The sequence below is a fragment of the Jatropha curcas genome, chromosome 2 (genome assembly GCF_041381405.1).
Source record: "Jatropha curcas cultivar XTBG-Jc1 chromosome 2, XTBG_Jcur_1.0, whole genome shotgun sequence".
In the NCBI taxonomy this organism is placed as follows: Eukaryota; Viridiplantae; Streptophyta; class Magnoliopsida; order Malpighiales; family Euphorbiaceae; genus Jatropha; species Jatropha curcas.
Genome location: NC_143152.1, coordinates 1,194,113 through 1,213,857, shown reverse-complemented (window position 1 = coordinate 1,213,857; position 19,745 = coordinate 1,194,113). Strand labels below are relative to the sequence as shown.

The window sequence follows — 19,745 nt, the reverse complement described above, 5'->3', positions numbered from 1 at the left end:
TTCCTCTTATTATATGTTAATTTTTTTTATGAACTTTGCAATTTTTCTTTCTTTTCTCAATAGCAAGTATGTACTTTTGTGAGAAATTACAATTTCTATCGTCTAGAAAAAGTAGTGGAGTAGGTCCTGGTGGCTGTGGTGCGCTAATTACATTAAATATCAACAAATAAATATAATAATGAAATGACGATTACATGTAATATAATTTTAATTATAATAATATTTTTAATTGTGTTACGTTGCATTGCATCTAACTAAATATAGCTTAAGTGATAAGTCATATTTGTATTCAGCGGAACAACTCTCTAAGTACTACAAAAGTCAACTTACATATTCTTTTTTTTTTTTTTTCATAATAATTTTCGAGACTCCAAGAATTCCTTATTCTTGGGATCACGGGATGATATATAATCAAGAAAAGCAGCAAAATTTGTATCTGCATAGCGCCTTGGATTAGCTTCGTCTATGAGTTTTGGCCATGGCTTTACCGTGCACCTGAATGGAAGAGAATGCAAAGAAGCCACCGAAATGCGAGCCTTAGCTGAGTTCACTTTAACTCTATGCAGTACACTTTTATACTTCCCATTGCTAAATATCTGAAACAAACCCAATTCCAAAAAACCTCCATTAATTAGCATGAACACAGAGAAAGACCACGTTCGGTGACAACTTTTTAAGTAGCGGATTAAAATGCTGAACGCTATTTTTTATAGTGTTCGGTAACATAGCGTTTGAACTAGCTTCTAAAGATTAACCTCTATAACATTTAACTTTTAGTGTTTTATGAACAGCTGCTCAAACAATTAAACGCTACTAAAACAGTAGTTGTTTCGAAGTATTATAAAGATTATGAATTTATTAGTAAACTCACCTCAAGATGATCACCAACATTGACAACAAAAGCATTAGGGATTGGTTGAACTGTGACCCATTTGTCCTTATATCGAATTTGAAGGCCTTCAACTTCATCTTGGAGAAGAAGTGTGAAGAACCCATAGTCAGAATGAGGAGGCATTCCTAATGTAAGATCAGGTTCTGGACATGGAGGGAAGAAATTGACCACCATTAATTGGCTACCAACTTCAAATTCCTTCATTATCTCATCATCTTCTTTTGTCTCCTTGTTCTTGTTGGTTCCTAGTAATAGGCTCTGTAGCATGGCCTCCATTACTTTTAGAAACAAGTAATTGGTTTCTTTTGCATATGTAGCTACCAAATCCCTACTTAACCACAAAATTACAATTATTACATACATGTATTTATCACATAACAAAAAAAATTATTCTTACGAGTAAGCTTTTGATTTATTTTTTAAGCATTAGAAGAGACAAACAACTATTTGTAGCTAAAATAATGGTATTTGGAAATAACATAAGCAAATGATGTCCACAGAGAGAATAAATTAAGGGCTTCAACTAATTAAATTTTTGAAAATTTTAAAACTCTCACCTGAAGTCTGTCGGAGAAGAAGGCCAATGAGCAAGAACATCTGATAAGGGACTGCACATTAGCTTCAAGAAATCTCTCCAACAGAACACATTATCTTTGTTTTGATTAAAGCTAGTTCCATATCGAACTAAAGCATTCATATCTGATGTCATGTATTTCGATCTTTCCTCATAAGGAAGCTCGAAAAATCTCTTAACAGCATCTATCATTCCACTGATAACATCATTTGAAATTCCATGATTTACTAACTGCACACATTAGCAGATTAAAGAGTCATTTCCCATTTTTTCGAACATTAAATTGAAAAAAATAGTAATAAAAAATGTATACATCCGATCCCAACTAGATTATATTCGTATACCTGAAAAAATCCATACTGCTCGCAAGCTTCAGCTAAGGATTTGAGGACTTGGGGACGGTTTGAACCTTGTAACTCAGCAAAATCAATAATTGGTAACTTAAGATTTTGCTTATTGATCTCTTCATTATTATGTAATTCAGCAACTTGAGCACAATAACTGGGTCTTTCTTGAACAGGCAATATGTACTTGTCAGGAACTTTATTGATGCCTTTCTCATATAAACGCTTTACTCCCTTTTGATATTGGCTTTCTAGGGCATCATCATCATTTTCCTTTGTCATTGCCATTGTAGGACACATGTAGACCTACATGTGATGCATATATAAAAGGAAAAAAAAATCATGTTATTTATATATATAAAAGAACAAGTTTTACAATAGAGTAAGTAGAAGTGTGTGCATGAATTTAGGGTAAGAAAATACTTAAAAGAAAAAATGAAAATAGCTACCTTGTGATAGGAAAAGTTTATCACAGATTGAAAAACAATAAACAAGAGAGGGAAGTACTGTGAGAAAAATGGAGAAGGAACTGGTGAGATATATAGGAGAGATTTGCATATCAACAGTAGATAGTTTTGGAGAAACCAGGTTTGGTTATATGAATCCAAGGACTGAACAGAAAACTATTTCTAAATCAGCAAACCGTTGACAAATATTCAGTCAAGACTCACAAGAACGGTCTTTCTTTTGTAGGGTCCTACCCTTTGATGTTGAAGGTAGCCACCGTACTCTCCCTCCCTCCCTCTCTCTCTCTCTCTCTCTGCTATAATTTTCTTTTGCAGGCTGACTTTTTGCCTCCCATTAAGTAGGGTCTATTTCCTTTCCTATACATATACTTATTTCCTATCTTGGGTCATCGTTTTTTTTTTTTTTAATTAAAGAGTTGATTTTTTTTTTTTAACATATAGTCAAATTATAATTTAAAGATTTAATTAGATCCATGAGAACGAGAATATAAATTTGATATCGAAAAGCATATTTTATTTAAAGGATTAAAAATCTTTATACTCTATGGTCTAAGGAGATTAAACCTTTTAATTATTAAAAAAATTAATTGAATAATTGTTCTAAAATAGATCAATTAATGGTTTCTCCATCTAATTACTTTATAGGGGTCAAAAAAAGTACAAAAAGGAAGGGGCTTAACAACTTCATTTGGCAAATGGCAATCCATTTTAATTTGACCGCCTATCATAAATAAATAATATGCATTATTTCTTTTCCAAAATAAAAATAAACATATACCTAGCTATATAGCTAGAGATAAGTCTAGAACAAGAAATTGAAAACCCTTCAATTTTACTATTTATGGTTAATTATTAACGACTAAAGAAATGCACGTGCTGACTTGTCTAGAGGTAAATAGTCAATTCAATTTCAAAATTTCTTATTTAATTTCATAAATTAGTTGAATAATATCAATAAATAATCTCAAAAGCGGAAATGAAGTGTATTTCTAGGCCAAATTTACGATTATTATTATTTTTTTTTCATTTTAAGTAATCATAATCATATAAAAAGTTATAATTAATTAACGATAATTGAAAAATTAATTTAATTTGAATGTAGGAGAAAATAGCAATACACTATAACTAAGTAGGACAAAAAACAGCTATTTCCAACATTGGCTTATTATAATTATTCAATATATGCCATTTTCGTAAAATCCAATACAATGACGACAATTACATAATGATGAAGTTAGAAAATATCGTTGTGTGAAACTCTCTTATAGTGTCTGCAACTTGCAATATATTTTTGTTTTTATTTCTACCTGATTTTTATTAATTAATATTTAATTCATAATTAATTACAACAAAATCATAGTAATTAAGAACTATAGTTGAAGGAAATGGAAGCCTGTGACTACGTCGGATCAACCGACCAACCAATAATCTCCTTTGTTTACACGTAGACTTTCAAAAAAAAAAAAAAAAAAAAAGTATAACGAGTCCTTGATCAATTTTCTTCGTTGAAATGTTGAAATATATATTAATATTATTATTATGGAGATTTTGGCTGATATGATTTTCTTGCTATTAATATCATTTTTGAATTAAGATTAGGTTCTTTGCATGGAAATTAAAGTACTGAGTTCACTGTATCTGACTATTTATTAGGGTTAACTTTCTTGGCTGCTTCTTTCTGAAAAAGAAGAAGAAAAAGACCATTCTTTGGTTGCTTCCCTAATTAGTACTTCTGTTCAAAATTTTATATATATAATGTCGAGCTTACAACATTTATACATACGCGAAGAAGCGTGGCTTAGTGGTGAGTATTCAGTGCGGACTGAATAAACCGATTTATTTCGGTTTGATTCGATTAAGATTTTAAGAGCTCAGTTATTGTTCGGTTTGAATAGTGATAACTGAATAGTTTTTGATTTTTGGTTCGATTATTTACATAACTGACTGAATTAATATTTATGCCAAAATAAATGATTCAGTTTTGAATAACCAAATCCGAACCAATCTGGTTTGGTTCTTTATTGAATTGATTTCATACTATGCGGTTTGGATTCGGATTCGGTCATTATGAAATCTATTCCATTAGACCAAACCAAACCAATTATGCTCACCCCTAGCATGGCTGGCATCATGCATTAGTCACGTTTGCATGAGTACTTAGAGCATCCCTAATGCAAATGTGGATTACTCTTATTCAATTGCCACATCAGAAAAATGGAAAAATTTTTTGAAAAATGCTCTCCAATACTAATATCTATTTAGGATGTCGAGCTGATGTATAAAAAAAAAAAAAAATCAATAGACATTGTCTATTACACCTTCTATTTCTAGAGGGTCTCTTAGAAAATGTTAACATTTATTGCTCTTTAGCGATTGGTTGCATATTAAATTGTAGGACCAGGAAAGAAAGAAAAAAAAAGAATGGAAGAAAATTAAAAACTTATACATTAAAAAGAGTTTTTTAAAATTCATTGTCTATAAATAAACATTCAATCACATCATCATTCATATCTCCTATTTTACATGATACATTAGCTACAATTCACATTAGCATTGAAGATCCGCTTAAAAGCAGATAAATTGATGAATGTGGATCCAGCTAAGCTAAAGAAGGATTTAGGCATTTAGCTACAATTAATCAAAATAATTAAAAGATAATTAACTAATAATGAAACTCTTTACGTGTGAAGGATTCGTCAACAAAATGCATTAGGCTTTTAGCTTATCTTAGATATGGATTAGCTGTTGACTTAAAAACATTTTTAATTTTACATAACGTGCATGTGTGTTGAATATTATAATATATGCTATGAGTATATGAGGCAGCCTATTAGGTTCTTAGGCCCAAAAACTAGTTTTAAATTGTTTCAATGCATACATCTTCTTTCTGTTTATACTAACCCTAGTCTTTGGTCAGTGTGAATTTTAGCTCAAAACATTTAAAAATAGCTAAATTCGAGTTCGACTCGATAATCGATAATCATAAACGAGTCTGATTGGAGTTCAAACTCAAAATCTATTAAACTAAAACAACATAGAATATTGAATTATCAAGCTAGCTCATAAGCTTCGTTTGACTCAAGAAAATTGGATTGCATGCGAATGAATTGAGTTTGAATTCGACTCGTTTATTAAATGAGCTCAATGGCTTGATTTAGTAAATTTGTTAAATAACTTCAAATGAGTTTTTATCGAATTGAATTTTCAACAACTCACAATTCGTCCAACTCATCTATAAACGTAGCTGATTTCTGTTGGATCTTACATTATTTGTATATAAGGTTAGGATCTGACAGTAGTAGAAAATCCAAGTTCTAATTAAACAGAAATTGTTCCCTAACAAATTCTCTAAATTATTAAATGCCCTTTTAGTCTTAGGTCATTATGCCCTTAAATTATTCATTTGAGGCACCAGTGACCAATACACACCACTCTTCTACAAGTCAACTTGTTTCTCATATCAACCCTACCTTATTATTTTAGGTATTTTTTTCTATTTTGCGTGTAGTTAAGGGTAGTGCCAAGCTGGCCCTAACACTTCCTCTAGTCCTTGAATTTGATCCTTTGTTACATTATATTTTTGTCCTTTCTTCCCCATTCGTTGCATGGTTGTTTCTCCACGTCAGCTGCCTAATATTGTATGTTTATTACGTGTATAATATACATTATTTATTCATTTATTTTCGTATCACATCTCAATAGTATTGTTTAAGAGATGGATATATAAATTATAAAGGGTCGATGATTATTTAATTAACATGGTTTTAATTTTAGGAAAAAAATAATTAAGTAAATTGGATCTTAGGTAGGAATACGTAATACAAGTATTAAGTATTTGAGTCTATTTTAATATAATTTATTTTGAATAGTCGAATTTTGAAATACCGATTGCTATTATATTACATGCAACTGTTTTTTTTTTTTTTTTCGTTTTTTCGTGGCATAATATGTTATGGGCTTTTATTTTATCCTCATCTCATGTATGGTACCTCATGGAGGTTTTCTTTTCTCTATATATATATAAAAAAAAAAAAAGCTGAATAGAAAAAACTGCAAGTAAACATTATACATGAAAGACTATACATGGAGGATTATCTAACACATGATTGAGTTTTCAAATAACGGGATTATATTTATTTAGACTGAATTTATGACTTCATTTATAGACCAAATTAATGAAAATAAGATTTTTTTTAAAAAATATTTTTACTTTGTCTTTTCTCTTTCGATGTATAGTCATAAATACCCTCCTTTCAATAAAATAAAAAAAAAAATCATTTTTCATTCGTTTAATCTATGGACGAAATAATAAATTGAGTCTATGCAAGTTAATTCTTTAGATTTCAAAGAAGACATATATAAGATTACTTTCCATATTTAACTTTTTTTTTCTTTTTTGAAATGTTCACAATCAAATACTAATAACTTAGGTGATCTTTGGTTAGGGTTAAATTGACTAGAGTAGTGCAACTTGCCGAGAAGTGAATAAAATGTTTGTGTTTGGTTTACATTATTAATTTTACTTTCTGAAAGTAGATCATCGATCAACTTCCCTACAAAGGAAGTAAGCTCTTTAGATATGTGTAGGACTTCCCTAGTTAAGCGCAATGCATTTAGCAATTTATCCTATTACTAAATCCAATTAAATTTATATTATGGATATTATTATAATTTATAGTTTGAGAGTAATTTACTTCTTAAGAAGTTGATTTGCATACTAAACACATAAATTATACTTTCTGAGGAATAATATCCTTAGAAATATATTTCCCCGGAAGTATACTTCCTGGGAAACGAGGCATTTTGAACCAAACGAGGCGTTAGTGATTTGGTTAATCAAAAATTTGACTTTGTAAAGTGATACGAAGATTCAATCCAAATCAAAGTTTAGTTATTGGTGATTTTTATCACGTGCCTAAAAACTTAATTTGTTGCACAAGATTTCACATATGCAAACAATATTCAAATGGTATCATCACAAGTATAAAAAGTAAAAAAAAACACTTAATATGTTCTTGTGCGTATAATGCAAACAAAATCGACTGCATGAACATATGGAAGACATTTTAGATATTTTAACCTGATGTAGTAAAAATTGTATCTGACTCAATTTATGCTATTTAGCACAACTCTTAATCAAATATTTTTATTAGCATTATCATAAACTGTTAATGATGCTACTAACATGTTGTTAGTTTTGACTTTGATATCTCATCAATTTTTTAGGGCAGTTTTCCTCTTTAAATATCATTCACCAAATTTATAATAACTTTTGCAGTGAAGAGCACTCGACCAATTTTACAAAAAAGAAAGATCGATCAAAGCATATCGTTTTAGATATTTTAGAAGTAAAATTACTTTATATAATCATTAATTTTTTAATTTGACTCTGATTTTTTTTTTAAAAATCCCTCGATCTTACATTCTGGGTCCATTACAGCTGCTTGCCCCCCTCCTAGAATGGAGTGCTGTTCTATAATGGTTGTTAATGGCCAATTAGCACGTGCTATAATTTAATGCAGCCAATGTGTGCAATGGCTGCCGTTGAAAGTTTTCCATTCCCATAACACATTGGCTGCCATTGAAAGTTTTCCATTCCCATCCAAATACCTATTAAAAAATTGGAAAAAGTATTTCCATCTAAGTACCTCTTAGTCGTGACAAGAACTTACGAAGATTCTTGGAATCCTAACTTTATGAAGATGGCTGGTTGGTTGGAATTATATATCCACCTCCTCTTTAGGCCAACACAAAACAAATTAATATTCTTAAAAAAATATATTTGTTTTTTCATTTTGTTTTAAATATTTAAAATTATAATTGAGTTAATACTCTTAATTTAAGTTAATGTTTATCGTATACTTATGTGTATGCGAATAAATATTTTTTCCGAAAAGAAAGGTACGTTGATATAATACAAAAGGAAACAAAAAATTAAAGTGAGAGGAATGAGAGAAATTAAAAAAGTTAAAGAGTTGGAAGAAGCGTGAAGCGAGAAAAGAAAAGGAGATGAGAAATAAAATAAATACTTAGCGTGTAGAAAAACTGAGTATTCTAGAATATTATTGGTACAACCTTATATGTATAAAAAATCCTGTATGTATAGGAAATTCAAAAGTATAGGGGTGGCCACGGTTCCGGAACCGCCGGTTTCGGTTCCAAAAAATTTGGAATCGGAATCGAACAAAAAATTAACGGTTCTGGTTATGATTTACAACCGAACGGTTCCGGTTTCGATTCCGATTCCTCAACGGTTCCAAAATCGACGGTTCCGGCCAGCTTTCCGACGGTTCCGAAAACCGGATTTTGGCCACCCCTGCAAAAGTATGGGTTTCAGGTTCAAGTGAACCTCTTGGCATGTTTCCAATCACCCAATATTTTGGGGCGGGGTCAAGAAAATGCAAGAAAGATATTCAATCAAAGGCTTCGAATGCAAGAAAAGTGAACGGGAAAACTTGAGTTAATCATTCCAACAACCAGTCTTTGAGTATCATATAAATCAACAAACTCTCTGGAAATATTGCATTAAAAGTTCCTTATTCAATATTGCCATTGTAATTATAATTTTTTAATAAATTTATTTTAATAAATTTTTCTAATTTTCTATCTATTTTAATCCACATATATGTTTTCAATAAAATAAATAATTATCAAATTTTTGTATAATATTTAATTAAATCATATTTGAAATCTAATTCAACCGTCGACACAAAATGAACACAAATGTGAAATTTTATAGCAATAAAATAGTCACCATATTGTCAGAAACAGTAAATATCCAAGGCCATATTAAAATCCAAGCTTGGAAATGTAATTAATTTGATTCCCAAAATGCAAACAAACATGGGGAAATTTACAACAGAACTGTAATAATTATTCTTTACAAAGGATGTACAATTTTCCTGTGCTTAAAAGAAAAGGAAAAAAAAAAAAATCTTAGAATGCACTAGGCAATAGAGGATCTATAGGCAGTGACTTCTTTCTTTTTCCTGTTAATGACAGAATCCAATAGAGAAAACCTGAAATAAAGAAGCTAAAAAACCAAGCATTGTTGTAGATAACAACATAAGTTCCTGAAATCCTAGACAAAATACCAACTTTCTGCAGAAAACCAGGAATTACTGGCAAAATCCCAATAATAAGAGCAGCCAAAGCAGCCAAATTATAACCTCCTGTGTAAAAGTATGCACCATAGGGACTTACAGTATACAAATCCTTAACATTTAAATTAGTCCTTTGGATTAGATAATAATCTGCTAATATTATACCCATAATTGGACCCAATAAGGCAGAGTACCCAACTAACCAAGTATAAATAAAGCTTTCACTTGACTTGAGCAATCTCCAAGGCTGAAATGCAATTCCAAGAAATGCAGTTAAAAGAGCACCACTTCTGAATGTGAATTTTGATGGGCTAAGGTTAACAAGTGCATTGGCTGGTGCAACAACATTAGCGGCTATATTTGTTGTAATTGTAGCAAGGCTAATTCCTATAATTGCAAGAATCATTGTACTTAACCCACCAATTTGTTCAAGAAGTTGAATTGGACTTGATATTAGATAACCAAAAATCACTTTGGTTGATGAGGTTACGGCTAACCCAACAAAGGTAAATAATCCCATAAAAATTGGAAGACCAGATTGACCTATAATTTGATCAGTTTGGCTCTTTGCATATCTAGTAAAATCTGGTATGTTTAGTGCAAGAGTAGCCCAGAAACTGATATTAGCTGTTAAAGAAGGGAAAAAAAGAGCCCAAAATTCTGAGGAAGATAGCTTAGAAGACAAACTAAGCATATGACCAAAACCACCAGAATTAACATAAGCCCAAGCCAGTAAACATGAAGTTAGTGTAATTAAAATAGGAGCAGAGTATTTTTCTAATTGTCTAATTCCTTCCATTCCCTTCCAGACAATAGCTAATTGAGCAACCCAAAACACAATAAAACAACTAAATTCTAATGGGGAAGTCCCTAACCAAGGCAAATATTGAGAATATGAAGATTGTTTAATAAATTTAGGTAAAAGAACAAAAATTGCCTCACCACCAATCCAAGTTTCAATTCCATACCAACCACAACCAACCAATGCTCTTAGTAGTGTTGGGATATGAGCTCCACGGATTCCAAAACAAGATCTTGCCAAAACTGGAAAAGGTATACCATAATGTGTGCCTGGATGCCCTATAAGGACTAATGGAAATAAAAGAATTATATTTGCAGCAACAACTGTAGCTATGCCTTGCCACCAAGCCATTCCAAGATCAACAAGACTACCTGCTAGATAATAAGATGGTACTCCCACAACAAGACCAATCCAAAGACTAGCCATTTCATATCCAGAAAAGGTTCTTTGAGAAGGTGTTGTTGGTTTGAGATCCTCATTGGTAAGAGTTGGATCAGATTCAAATTCATCAATTTTAGGGCTATAATTTGTGGGTTGACTTGATGACATGACTGGGTTTAACAAGTAACATTTTTTCTTGCGAAGAAACTGGATTTTCCCATATGGGAAGTCTAGTTTTGTAGTTATAGTAATTGGAGATGAAGAAAGGTTTGAGCTTTTGTGTATTGCAAAGAAAAGAGAAGGGTTATGGTGGTGGAGATGGAGGCTAAAACAATTGGACACCATTCTTCACCAAAAGATTCAATTGGGTATTTTTTTGAGGTGTAGGATCTGTGGAATCTATTGGAGATGGATAAACGTGGTTGGTATCAAATTCAACTTGGTATTGTCGCTTTCTATTTGAATAACTTTTCCTTTTATACAAAATAAACTCTTAATTTAATCCATTTCCTAATATTTAATTTAGTATAAAATTAAAATTAATTTTTATACTCAATTTCTAATTTTAAAATATTTAAAAAATAGACACTTGTTAAGATTCCAATGACTATTGAAGTGTTTTTATTTTTTTATTTTTTTTAAAAAAGAGAAGACTTTAATGTATTAATTGGATTGTGAAACTTTTATTTATTTATTTATTTATTTTGGATCATGAGCTAAATAACATATCTTGATATTGACTTTATTGTCTGTTAAATTAATACTAGTGATTAATCAAATATTTGAAGAGACATCATGTGAGCCATGCAGTTAGGGAAACAAAAAACTATGAGCATAAAATTCTAAAAGAGAGCAAAAAGAAATATTAAAATGGGCCACAAGATGATATTGGATTTGGTGGGAATTATTTAATATAAACCTGGCTCAAAATCACAGCCCATTACTATAGTATTGGACTTCATCCAAGCCCACTTTTTACCAGGTTGCAAATTGCAATACTCAAAGAAGGTAGTGCATAAATTTCACTTCATACTTTTCGCGACTATCGTTACAACCCTTTGAATTTCATGGAAGACTTATTATGATTATGTATTTTTATATTTTAATAATAATTATATTTTTCGTTAAAATATAATGTAAAAGTATAGGATGATGATTGAATCTCTGTAAGTTATTTTATTTTGGTAAAAATATGATTATTATTAAAATATAAAATATAATGTAAAAATACAGAATCATAATTGAACCTCCCTAAAATTATTTTATTTTGATAAAAATATGATTATTATCAAAATGTAAAATTGCATCAACATAATTAAACTTTCATAATTTCAGTAACGCAGCCATGTGCAACACTTTTATATTACTTGCGTGTGATTCTAAAGTATCAGATTAGGTGTGCCCTACAAAGTCCCATACCCACCCATCTTTTTTTATTTGTTTAAATTATATATGTTCTAACATCATTTACCATTTGTCAAATTCTCTACCACACATGTATTAGCTAGTCAGCTTCCACAGCTGAGAATGACATCTGTACTCTTGTCTTGAATCTCTCAAGTAAATAATTAATTCAACAACAGAAATCCCCGCCATGGATGGAACACATCCTTCTAATTATAAGTCTTTGTCTCTTTCGTTATTTAATCAAACCTCATATAAAATTCACACACGATCAAAATCCCAGAAAAACCCATTTCTTCTTCTTCTTCGATGATCTATGGATACTTCTTTAGGTCCACCACCACCTTCTGGTTCATTCCTCTCTCCATTACTAATCTCTCTAGCAATTCTAGTTGGTGCTTGTCTTTTATTACTAACGTACCATTTCTTGTTCGTTAAATATTGTTTAAGAAGAGAAACAAGGTTGGCTAATTCTATTTCTACAGCGATTCAAGCAGGTGAAATGAGTTTAGGAGTTGAAGAAAATGTTCTTAAATCTATTCCAATTCTTCTCCACTCAAATAACAAAAATAACCATAATAATTTTAGAGTTGATCAAAACGAGTGTGTCATTTGCTTAGGTGAATTACAAGAAGGTGAAAAAGTACGTTTATTACCTAATTGTCGACATGTTTTTCATGTCCCATGCATTGATTATTGGTTCTTGTCTCATACAAATTGTCCAATTTGTAGAGCACCAATTATTCCACCTTCACCACCTATGAAAGATTCCATTAACAGTAGAAGAGAAATAACTCAAAATTTAACTCAATCTCATGAACATGGAGATGAAGATGATGGTGGCTGCAGTGGCCGAAATGATGGTGGCAGTTACGACAGTGGTGGTAGTAATGGTGTTAACGTTTCTAGTTCAGAGCAAGCGTTGGTTAGGCATAGTTTGTCACTAGTTTTGCCTATGGAAGTTAAAAAGCAGCGTTTCTTGGCTTTGAAGAGGTCTTTATCAATGGATCAAAGTTTCATTATTATTAATATTGAACGAGAAAGAGAAAAAGGTTCCTCTGCTTCTTCTTCTTCTTCTTCTTCTTTGAAAGGTATTCTTATGGAAAATAGATCATATAGAGCAACATCTGCGAGGCAGATAGACGGTGTGTCTTCAAGGTTATTGAGATCTTTCTCTTTAATGAGGGTTGGCCAAACTTCTTTGGCTACTGAAATTCTTCCTTGCTAATCAATAATAGCCATCCTAATATTTCTTTTATGTCTAGCAGTTTATAGTTAGTTTATTTTGTGGTAAGTTATTGACAATAAGTTGATATAAATTGTCCTAATTTCATATATCCTTCCCATTTCCACAGGTATCATATATATTTTAATTTGTTCCGGTCAATTCGAGTAGGAAAATAATTGCAAGACTGGATTCATGGCCTTATCTATAGATCAAATCAATTAAAATAAAAATTAAATAAAAAAACTCACATATTAATTAAATTTTTTTATTTAATACTCAAAGTATGAAGAATTTTCGAATAATTTGCCTCCTCAAAATATTTTAAAAATAGAAAATCCTCCCTTTTACTTATTAAATTAATGAAAACTCTTGTAAATTGAGAGACCGAAAACTTTAAATCTCTCTTCTTATATAAGTGGAAAAGATCGATCAAACCACATCTAATTATCAAGTGTATTTCTTTTATATTGATTTGATTTATTCAGAAATATTATTCTTAAATTATTAATAGACCTTGATCAATGGAAATGGATAGCATCATTAAGTAAATTTTATTCTTATCAACTTAAATCAGCCTACTAAAAAAAGAATACCCTAATTTTAAAGATGAATCTTATATATATATATATATATATATATATATATATATATATATATATATGGGAGTAAATTAAAAATTAGCAATGGGCCAATAGCCAATGAAATAGAAAGAAAATGACCCTTTACCACCTCAATAAAACCTGAATTAATATAATTCTCTTTCCAAAAAAAAAAAAAAAAAGGCTTGAATATAATTGACGGGTCAACCTTTATTGGTAGGATATGATTCGATAATTTTCAAATGGGCCTTGAATGGGTTTGTGCCCCTTTTTCTATTGATGATTGGTTTAATTCTTCTTTGTTGGATACCCATATGGACCAATCAAAGAAAGAACCAATGCCCTTACCTAGATTAAATGTAAGGATTCTCCAATCATAATTGTCCTTAGTTCAAAATAATAATAATAAATTATAATTGTCCCATGCAAATATGGAATGTATGATACATGAATTTCATATGCAATAATCATGTTGTTATTATTTAATGAAACATCAATTATAATTCTTTTGATCATACATAATATTTATCTTTTAATTTAATTTTTAAATCATGGCAAATTTATTTTTTTTTTTCATTTCAAAATATATAAATAAAAATAAAAATTGAAAATGCAAAACTGATTTATGTTATTTGAATTAGATTTGGAAATGTTTAATAAGAAAACATTAGTAATTTGTGTAAACAAAAGGAAGTAATGCTAATTATGTTATCATTTATATTTAAAATGAATAAGTCAAATGGTAAAATATATTTAAATTCAATTTATAGAAACAAGATTAGAACTTAGAAAAATTGATAACTCTGGTTTAATTTTTTTTTTAATATAAATTATCTAGTATCCAATTGGATAATGCCAATAAATGAATAAACTGCTCCCTACTAAATTTTTAAAGGCGTTCCATACCCATGACTCGAACTTAAAATCTCATAATGAAAGTTAATGGTTGTGTTTTAGTTCGGTCCAATGAATAATTATGTAATTGATTAATAGAAATATTCTTGAAATTAATGATTGTGATATATAAATTAATAATAATCTCCCAATCATAGACCCTTGAAACGTGCATCGACAATTCATTAATGAAAAGCTATGATTACTCAACTGCTTCTTTAATTAGTTGATGAATCATAGAAAGAAAATAAGTGAATAACCTTCTTATCTATCAAACAACCCATCAATCCACATCACTCTACCTAATTGTTTGGCTCCTTCGGTTAACTCGAAAAAATGAAAACTAAGAACTACATATATGTACATATGATCCATTTTTGTCTCTTTCAAATCCCATACACATAGTTTTCTTTTCCATGGCAAAAAAATTGAAACTTTTTACAGTAAATTAAAGAAAAAAGAACACAAAAGAAAAGAAAAGAAAAGAAAAGAAAAGAAAAGAAACCAACAAGTCCACTATCACAATTCTTTTTTGAGCTCATATAAAGTTGGTTTGCCTTTAATAAATTAATATGCATAATTTTATGTAATTAATTAAAGAAAAAAAAAAAAAAAAAGAGGAGATGTTGTTTCTTTATGTAAAATGCCCATGTGGGTTGGTGGACCCTATGAAAACCTATAAAAAAGACTCAACAAAGACTTGGTTTTTAATTTCTTAATTGACATGTACAGAATTTGCAAACTATCAATTATCAAATATCAATAACATTATTGTTTCAATTCACAAGAGAGAATTTTGTTATACGGGACCCAAATCCAAAAGGGTAAGTAACTTACTAACCCCCTATTTTGTTTTTTTGGGACACCCCCCCCAACCAAAAGGGTACCCTACAATTCCTTTAGTCGAGATATTGACCCTAAGGAAATAAAGAAAGAGCAATTTGTGCAAGAAATGATGGAGATGAATGGAATATACCAATTGTGTTTAATTAAGGGGCAAATTTTAATTGTAATTTTTTTTTTCTTTTTTGGATTAGGATCCAAAAGGTGCCCTATGAGGAATGCCTTTTCTTCTTCTTGCACTAGAAGTAGGAGGTGGAGGAGGCGTGGGCGGGTAAATGTCTTGTTGTGACCCTTCACGCAATTCTTCATCTTCTCTTGATGAGACTACCATTCTTGATATGCCTTCTCTTCTTTCTATTAGTTCCTCATTCTTTGCCTCTAAGCTAAATCTTGCATCTCCATTTCTCTTTACTCCTACAAGCTATTTTATATGTAGTAAATTGTTATACAAAATACTCATAATAATAATAATAATAATAATAATAATAATAATAATAATATAAATTGATATTCATATGTCAATGTGAATGTGTACAATATAAATAATGATGGGCAATAGTGGATGATGATACAATGGAGGGTTGTTATGATGTTGATATATAAAATGTGAAATGTGGGTCAAGGGTGTGGCAATTTGATCAAATTGTGACCGTTGGATGATGATGGTGATGATGATGATGATAATGAAGATGAATGTGATGAGGTAATTAATGTGTAATGAAGGGAAATTAGTGTAATGTACTACTAACCTTACATCCCAATGAGCAAAATCTAAATGGGTCTAAAAGACTTCTCCCACAAATTTCACAAATATGAGAAACTCCTTTCCCAGATTTTGGCTGCGGCCTTTCATTGAGAAACAATACTCTTGCACTGTTTATTACATAAGTTTGAACTCCACTTATGTCCAATAGCTTTTGAATTTCTGCAACTCTCACGACATCATGATATGAAGATCTCCTTATCTATATAAACACCAAATTAATTTACCAAAACCCAATAATTGACACAAATTTTCAAATGTGGATACAAAAAATGAGTTTCAGACTCACTGTCTAATCCAATCTAAGCCTCATTGACCAAAAGGAATCAAAATAGAGACCCAAATTGACCCACCTGGATTACTTGATGATCCTTGTGTCTTGAAGAACGGCAATAGAAGCAAAATGCATCACCTCTACAATCTAAGCAATACATATTACATTCACTTCTTGCTGCATCTCCATGCGTTCGACAGATAGAGAAGAAAGCTGTGCTTAGCAATGACTCTAACCATGGAGGCACCAACAATGTGTCCTGTTAATTAATAACACCAACCAAGAAAATCAGATTAAAGAAACCAAAAGAAACAACTTGTAAAAGAAATCTCACCTGCCTACATTAATAAAAAAAGGAAAGTAAATGATCAGGAATCAAGATTACCATTTTCAAAGCAGAATGTGCAAGAATTGGTTTCTTGGAAGAATGTAACTCTTTAACCAAACAACTTTTGAATTCTTCAAGATTGTATGGAGAAGAGTTGAAGATCAAAAATGGAGAATAGAGAGAAGAGAGAAAGAGAGAGAGAGAGAGAGAGAGAGAAAGAAAGCTTAAACGACCTGTAACTTAGAAATCAACAACAAAACAACGCCTGGAGTAAGGGACAAGGGCTATAAACAAATGAGGTAATATTTGGAAATCTTTAACGGCTGAGATTTAGCGTGGTGGCTGAAGATTTCTTACAACCGTTGGATGATTAGACAGGGATGGCTGAGTTTGGCGCTTACGCTACTTTGGATCTCCTTTGCGTCTCTACGTAGGCACAAGGTCGGCCACTTGGCTACGCATGGACTTTGATTAGCTGTTCGCACTAAAGATCATCGGTCTAACTTTCTGCCACGTGTACTAATTAACACGTGGCATGATTTCATGGCTCATTTCCTTATGGGCCCCTTTTGTTATCCCTATTCTAGCTGTTGCTGAGGTATTGTGGTTATTTTTTGTGAAATGAATATATGAAGGATGGAAATTCCATCTTAGTGATAACTTAATTAATAAAAGAAATAATTTTAATTTTTTATTTCAAAATAATTTATTTTTTGATTTCAAAAAGAAAATTATTCTTTTATTTATATTTTTCAATGAAGAAGTATGAGAAATAAGGTGAATTTAAATATTCAACCATGCATTTTTGAATTTCTACGTAAATGCCTTTTAGGGAAATTCTAGTGCAAATAGTTTTTTTTTTTATCTAATTACACAAATATCACACAAATATAAAAATTAACTCTTAATTTCAATAATTACAATTTTCTCTTGAATTTAAAGTATTATCATTATACATCTTAATGGTTAAAAAATAATGGACAATTTACAATAGAACTTTCTAAATAAGAAATTTCGAATTGAATCACGGGTGAATAATAAATTTGTTAAAATAGAGTGATTTATTCCATTGTATCAATAAAAAAATTACATATTCCAATAATTTAAAATGAAATATTGATCATTCTAATTTATGTAATTAGCTTGTTTCACAAGAATTCTTCCTTATCTACAAAATAAAAACAAAATTAACTTTTCTTCTTTTTTTCTTTTTTTTTTTTTGATGAAAAAAGTTTCTAAGAGAAATTATCTTTAAACTAAAAGCATAAGGTTGTAATCTTCTCTTTTAAATTCCAAATATCTTCCTTTTAAATGTTAACATAGCATATCTTTTCATGCATGCATATTAGAGATTATGCTTATTAATTATTAATTTTAAAATACTGTAACTCATTATTCATTACTTAAAATATTTTTTATAATTTGCAACATTTTTATTTGGCTTCAAAAATTATCTTCAAGGAAAATTGCTTGTCTACACTTATATGAACCACTTATATATCAGTGTTAATGTAATACCCTGAATTTTTATTTTCAAACATTATCCAATTAAATTTAATGAACCGACAGCTTGGAAATTAATATTAATATTTTAGTGCGAATACTGTGAGAAACCGAACCGAAAATCGATTGAAAAAGCCGAAAACCAGTTGAAAACCAAAGATTTGGGCCGAATCGAATCGAATCGAACCGGTTCGACCCAAAACATCTAGAAACTTCCTCCTCTCTATATTCAACGCTTATCTCCCTCACTCATTGAGTCCTGCGCCTCCAGTTCACCGACAACCTCCCCAGCCACTGCTCCTCCCTTCTTCTTCTTCTTCTTTTTCTTCTTCTTCTTCTTCTTCCTTTTTTTCTTTCCTTCTTTTCCCTTCACTGCGTCTGTGTTCTTGACGAGGCAAAACAGCAGCAGCGTCGCGCGACACCCCCAGCTGATCGGACCTCCTCGCGCGCCACCGCTGCTCCCCGCGACAGCTCGACCTCGGCAAGCTTGCCGTTCCGCCCCTCCCTCCGCTCGAACCAAGCGGAGACAGCAGTCTATGTTGGTGAATTGAGATAATTAAGAAACCAAAAGCACAGAAGAGAAAGTGGAGCTGTATCTATTACATATTAATGAAGAAAAGAACAGAGCCTTTTATAGGCATTACATAAGAACTGAACAGCAAAAATAGCCTAAAAAATCTGCAACTAATCCATAGCAGATAATCTGTTATTTGCCACTACTGACAGTAACATAAATCTAGGAACTAAATCAGCAACTAAAGGCTCCACTAACATAATTTTGAATCAAATCTTAACATGCCCTCTTGATTCAAAATCACAGATGCCCAATTGTTGTCCAAAATAAGCATGTTTTAGCTGAGATAGAGATTTAGTAAATAAGTCTGCAACTTGATCATTTGTACCACAAAATTCCAACTCTATTTCTCCATTTGCTACCAACCTTCGAATGAAATGGTGCCGAGTTTCAATGTGCTTTGTTCTGCTGTGGAAAGCTGGATTCTTTGCCATTGCTATTGTGCCTTTGTTGTCACAATAGATTTTAGTTGCTGCCACTTGCTCTTGGCCCAAATCAACCAAAACTCGCCTAAGCCACACTGCTTGACATGCTGCAGAAGTTGCAGCAATATACTCTGCTTCCGAAGACGACAGAGCGATAGTATCCTGCTTCTTTGAGCTCCATGAGATGGCACCTGAACCAAGACTGAAATTGTAACCTGAGGTACTTCTTCTATCATCCAAAGAGCCAGCCCAATCACTATCAGTATAGCCAAATAATCTGAAATTTGATACTGTGGTGTACCATATTCCAAATTCAACAGTTCCAGCAACATATCGCAAAACCCTTT

General features: G+C 31.1%; 4 protein-coding genes across 4 annotated transcripts; 1 reads left to right on the top strand and 3 right to left on the bottom strand.

Moving 5' to 3' along the window:
- Positions 1-247: 247 nt before the first annotated feature.
- Positions 248-2,598, bottom strand: LOC105642312 (putative 2-oxoglutarate-dependent dioxygenase SLC1). The gene is made up of 5 exons (XM_012227114.4): positions 2,260-2,598; positions 1,811-2,116; positions 1,450-1,697; positions 872-1,220; positions 248-596 (listed from the first exon to the last, which is right to left on the bottom strand). The coding sequence occupies exons 2-5, from the start codon at positions 2,108-2,110 to the stop codon at positions 351-353; spliced, it is 1,143 nt and encodes a 380-aa protein (XP_012082504.1). The 5' UTR covers positions 2,111-2,116; positions 2,260-2,598; the 3' UTR covers positions 248-350.
- A 6,468-nt stretch (positions 2,599-9,066) lies between these two features.
- Positions 9,067-10,996, bottom strand: NCS1 (permease, cytosine/purines, uracil, thiamine, allantoin family protein). The gene has a single exon (XM_012227113.4). The coding sequence runs from the start codon at positions 10,906-10,908 to the stop codon at positions 9,214-9,216; it is 1,695 nt and encodes a 564-aa protein (XP_012082503.1). The 5' UTR covers positions 10,909-10,996; the 3' UTR covers positions 9,067-9,213.
- A 1,155-nt stretch (positions 10,997-12,151) lies between these two features.
- LOC110010399 (uncharacterized) lies at positions 12,152-13,302 on the top strand. Its single transcript, XM_020682558.3, has one exon. The coding sequence runs from the start codon at positions 12,284-12,286 to the stop codon at positions 13,193-13,195; it is 912 nt and encodes a 303-aa protein (XP_020538217.1). The 5' UTR covers positions 12,152-12,283; the 3' UTR covers positions 13,196-13,302.
- Positions 13,303-15,369: 2,067 nt separating this feature from the next.
- On the bottom strand, positions 15,370-17,167 carry LOC105642310 (protein RGF1 INDUCIBLE TRANSCRIPTION FACTOR 1). Its single transcript, XM_012227111.4, has 4 exons — positions 16,954-17,167; positions 16,648-16,827; positions 16,281-16,496; positions 15,370-15,952 (listed from the first exon to the last, which is right to left on the bottom strand). Exons 1-4 carry the CDS (start codon positions 16,954-16,956, stop codon positions 15,722-15,724), a joined length of 630 nt encoding a protein of 209 aa, XP_012082501.1. The 5' UTR covers positions 16,957-17,167; the 3' UTR covers positions 15,370-15,721.
- Positions 17,168-19,745: the final 2,578 nt, after the last annotated feature.